The following is a 4,946-nucleotide window of genomic DNA, read 5'->3' on the forward strand; positions in this document are numbered from 1 at the left end:
GAGAGAGAGAGAGTAACAACGCACAGCTACTGAACAACTAACTTTATTATCAGATTCCTCTGGTATATATAAGTACAGGATGTTGACAAACTTAAAGGTACTTAATCCTACTAGTACAAGGTTTATATTATTATTTATAGGCCATATATATACAGCTAACTCCCTCCCTCCAGTTCCTTCGTTTGGAGGAACTAAAATAAACACCAGGTAACTGAAATAATACACTGTTTGCACATAATAGAACATAAAAAAAAAAAAATATTGCTTGCACGCACTTTACAGAGGAGAAAAGAAAAAAGAAACATTGTAACTTAACCTAGACTTAACCTATATGTACAAATACAAACAAAAAAAAATTTTCTAGCTGTGAGATGGTCCAGGCTGAGCACTGTTGTCCGGCTCGCTCTGAGGCATTATGTGAGGCACTCGAAGTTCCTCAATGTGTACCGTACGTGAGCGAAATGTTACGTCCCTGACGGTGTACAAATTATTCTCCCGGATCGTTACGACTTTGTACGGACCCTCGTAACGCGCGGCTGTTTTAGTGCGAGCTGTTCTTAGTTTCCTGTACACAACGGTTCCCAATGTCAAAGGTCCCTTCTTATAGACTATGGGTCTGTTATTCGCCTTACCCACCCTGATTTGCTTTTCACGTATTAATTTCTCCCTCACTTTCGCCCATGTTTCTCGGCGCTCTACCCTTGCTTTCGAGATTCCGGTTCGGAAGTCGTTATTGTTGACCGTAATGAGGTCCCCTCTATCCCGACGGCGGTGACCAAACACGATTTCGACTGGGGATAGTCCTGTCGCCGTATGAATCGTATTATTGTAGGCTATGATCGCGGGCGGCATAGCCTCAAATGGGTCGAGATTGCGTCCTAACTTGAGAAGTCGTAAATGTTCTCCGAGAGTATTGTGGAGGCGTTCCACGGCCCCCCTGCCCTTGGTATGATGGGGAGTGTTCAACCGCCAGTTGATCTCCAATGTTCTGCTCTCCTCGCGAATTACGTTGCTATCGAATTCCCTCCCGCAATCAGAAACGATTTCGTCTGGAACGCCGTAGAATGCACACCATTGTAAAATGCCTTCCCAAACTGCTCGAGGAGTTTTGGCCTCAATCGGGTATGCCATTGCGATCTTACTAAACGGATCGATCGCCGTTAACCACGACTGAAACCTAACTATCCTATTTCTCTTTGATTTCTCCAAATCATTTGATACGGTTGACCACAACATCCTTCTTACCAAACTAAGAACTCTTCCTCTATCCAACAGTGCTTTGCGCTGGTTTAAATCCTTCCTTTCCTAACGCTCCCAGTACGTAGTGGTTCCAGATAAACCATCATCAATGGTTCGACTCCTTACTGTGGTGTTTCTCAGGGTTCATCGCTTTCCCACACCCTTTTCGCCATCTACATCAATGATCTTCTCCTTATCAAAAATTCTCAATACCATTTGTACGCTGATGATTTCAAAATTTACCTTTCCTTGCCACCTTCTGAACTATTAGTTGCCACGGAGAAGATTCAAAAAGACTTGAATCGAATTAGTCACTGGGTAAAAGAAAACAAGATTAAGTTGAATGCAGAAAAGACTAAGGCAATCGTAATAGGATCCAATCACCCCCGGAAAACTATTCCTCAATTCCAACCTTATTCCTAAACAACAATCCAATACCATTCCATTCATACATAAAAAACCTTGGCGTCCCTATAGACCAAACTCTCTCCTGGAAAAACTACGTCTTCGATATTTCCTGTCATACCCTCTCCCTTTAGGGTTGAAATTATCTTCGTCACCTACTTTGAAACCCGTAGGCTCCTGATTACTTCCTTAATATTCCCCCATTTTGATTACTGCTGTGTGGTTTACGGAGGTGTTTTTGGGGATCTCGAAGCAAAATTAAAAAGGTTAATTAATTGCTTAGTACGATTCATCTTTGGGGTCCCCTGGGACCCCTCTGTCACCTGATTTTATGAAGAGCTGAAATGGCTTTACCCCTCCTTTCGTCGTAAATATTATTTTTTTTCCTTTTTATTTATTATCAGACGTTAGTCATCTTATATTTTATGATATGACATTTATTACATTTAGTTTTATTTTATTTGTTCTATTTTTATTTTATATATTCTGATAATTATTGTTGTTCATCTTATCAAATTCATTATATTTTATGACGTTCTATAATTTCATTTTTTTTTTTTTTTATTATTTTACTCTAAGACTTTAAAGCCTAATTTTGACACCCGTATATTATTCTAAAGGGATCAATCCCAGAATATATAAATAATATATTCTTATTATTTTGTTGAAACAGTTGAAAACAAATATTCATTAATTTATTTTATTTTTTTATAATCTTAAAATTCTTTCTTGAGACTGGCAGTTTTTTACTAAATAATTCAAAACACTATCCAAATTTTAGTCTCAAAACTTTTATTGCTTTTACACGTCCAACGTTTCGGCCAATTCGGCCATCTTCAGGGACAATCTTAATTCACTATGAAACATATCATTTAATCATTCCAAAAACTTTATACAGGCTATTCTGCCCAGGTCAAGACATTTATATCAATAAGTCAAATTTCCATTAAAAATCACAGTCAAAATTATTTCTCATTTACCACTATCAATACACTTTCTTTACACAAAAAAGTGTATTGATAGTGGTAAATGAGAAATAATTTTGACTGTGATTTTTAATGGAAATTTGACTTATTGATATAAATGTCTTGACCTGGGCAGAATAGCCTGTATAAAGTTTTTGGAATGATTAAATGATATGTTTCATAGTGAATTAAGATTGTCCCTGAAGATGGCCGAATTGGCCGAAACGTTGGACGTGTAAAAGCAATAAAAGTTTTGAGACTAAAATTTGGATAGTGTTTTGAATTATTTAGTTATTTTATTTTATTTTAATAAGTTGTTAGGATTTCCTCACTAAGACTTGATTAGTTTTAATTTTTAAAAATGACACAAATTTTTACCAGCATTAATAGCACTAGATGTTTAATCTAGAACATATTAATAGAGACTATCTATAAAAAATTTATTGTTTTTTGTTTTATTGCTAATGCAGATGCAAACGTTGTAAAATATAATACAACAATTAGATAATTAGTAGAATGAGTGTAAACATTTATATAAAAAAGAGGAACACAGTAAACTAAACAAAATATAAACATAGATGTTAGTGATGGAATTGCTAATGTAAAACTAGAGTAATGAATAATATTATCATTACTTGAATAATATATTCATCACTATTCATTACTCTAGTTTTACATTAGCAATTCCATCACTAATTACGATACTTGTTATTAATTAGTATTCTATTCATCAATATGTAGGTATTTTTAGTTTACTGCGTTCCTCTTTTTTATTCAACTTTTTTAACTAATGCTACTGTTATTCTAATAATTGTTTGATCATATTTTCAATGCTGGTATCTTGTTCTCAATTAGCCCTGATGAATAGAAACCCTGCAAAGTGGGGCGATACGTTGGTTACTGATACATTGTTTTTTACAATTTTGTACCTTTCTTTAGCACCACTGGCACTGTCTTCCTACAATATAATACATATGGTTAATTATCAATCTTGCAACAGAAATATGTAAACATATCTTTTTTTTTTTTAGAATGTTTCAAAACCACTGTTAGGCAGTTTGGTGGTTTGGATCTTGTGATAAACAATGCTGGTATTACTGAGGAATGGATAAGAGATTTCAGACTAACTGTTGATGTTAATTTAGTAAGTATAAGGATTTTATTTTCTACAAAAATCTCCACCCTATTTCACTTTCTGTCCGCTAGCTAATCCTGTCACACAATCCTAGCCACACAGTCCTGATGCCTATAGGTATACTAAATACTATAGTCTTTTTTGGAGGTTGAAGCAGCAGTATTCAGAGGTATTTTGTTAAATATGAGGCAGGAGTGGATTTGGTGCATTGCCCTCCTCAGGTGGGGCATATAATGCAGCCCCTTCCGCCCAAAAACAATTATTGCTTTAGAACAAAATCTATGCATTGATTATTTTTTATACTTTTTTTGAATTTTTTTCAAGAATAACCAACACATATTCAAAATGTCTTATGGTTTATAATAATGTTGACAATGTACATTTCAGAATGGGGCAATAAGTGGAACCAGGTTGGGGTTCAAATACATGAGCAAGGAGACAGGAGGTCGAGGAGGTGTGATTGTGAACATTGCGTCTATTTCATCTTTTGAAGCATTTCCTATTCTTCCAATATATTCAGCAACCAAAGCAGCTGTGAATCAATTTTCCAGGTCTTACGGTGTAAATATGAACCTCAGTGTCCAATTGTTATAATCACTTTTCACTCATATTAATTCTGACAATAAGATTAATTTGTTAAATTATGCTGACTTTCAGCATGATGTGTTCTATGGAAAGTCAGGTGTCAAAGTCATTTCTATCAATCCTGGAATGACAATGACTCCTCTCGCTGAAAGTGCAGAGGACTGCTATGAAGGTGATATACTGGATCTTTTTAAAAAACATTTTGCTGAATGCCATGCCCAAAGGTATGTTAATTACAATTTTATTTTCCCTGCAAATATGTTTATATATACCTTTATGATGTATTAGTCATATCATTTTTGTAGCGCTGATAACGTGGGGAAAGGACTCATTCAAGTACTGCAGAAAGCTGACAATGGCTCTATATGGACAATTGAAAATGATGAACCTCCTGTATTAACAGATTTATCTAAAGTAGAAAAAAAATATTTTTAAACTTTTTTTATTATTATGGACGTTTCATGGCTTTATTGGTGAAAATAAAGTGATAAAAACTTTTGCATAATTCTTAATTTGATATCAAGTTTTATTATAAGGGAGAGAAACACCTTATAGTAAAAGGGATGTTGTCCATCATTATTGGGTTGCTGTACTTTTCATATTTGTATCTGATATAT

The 4,946-nt window shown here is 34.8% G+C and overlaps 1 protein-coding gene across 1 annotated transcript in view; it reads left to right on the plus strand.

Moving 5' to 3' along the window:
- LOC106685307 (uncharacterized) overlaps nt 1–4,834 on the plus strand; it is a 26,420-nt gene extending 21,586 nt beyond the window's left edge. The window contains exons 10-13 of the mRNA XM_014427899.2: nt 3,641–3,753; nt 4,132–4,305; nt 4,402–4,553; nt 4,635–4,834. Of these exons, the coding sequence (XP_014283385.2) occupies nt 3,641–3,753; nt 4,132–4,305; nt 4,402–4,553; nt 4,635–4,764 (569 nt within the window). The 3' untranslated portion in view covers nt 4,765–4,834. The remainder of the gene's footprint in view (nt 1–3,640; nt 3,754–4,131; nt 4,306–4,401; nt 4,554–4,634) is intronic.
- The last annotated feature ends 112 nt before the right edge of the window (nt 4,835–4,946 follow it).

The sequence above is a fragment of the Halyomorpha halys genome, unplaced genomic scaffold (genome assembly GCF_000696795.3).
Source record: "Halyomorpha halys isolate HHAL.00 unplaced genomic scaffold, Hhal_1.1 Scaffold678.1, whole genome shotgun sequence".
NCBI classification, from domain to species: domain Eukaryota; kingdom Metazoa; phylum Arthropoda; class Insecta; order Hemiptera; family Pentatomidae; genus Halyomorpha; species Halyomorpha halys.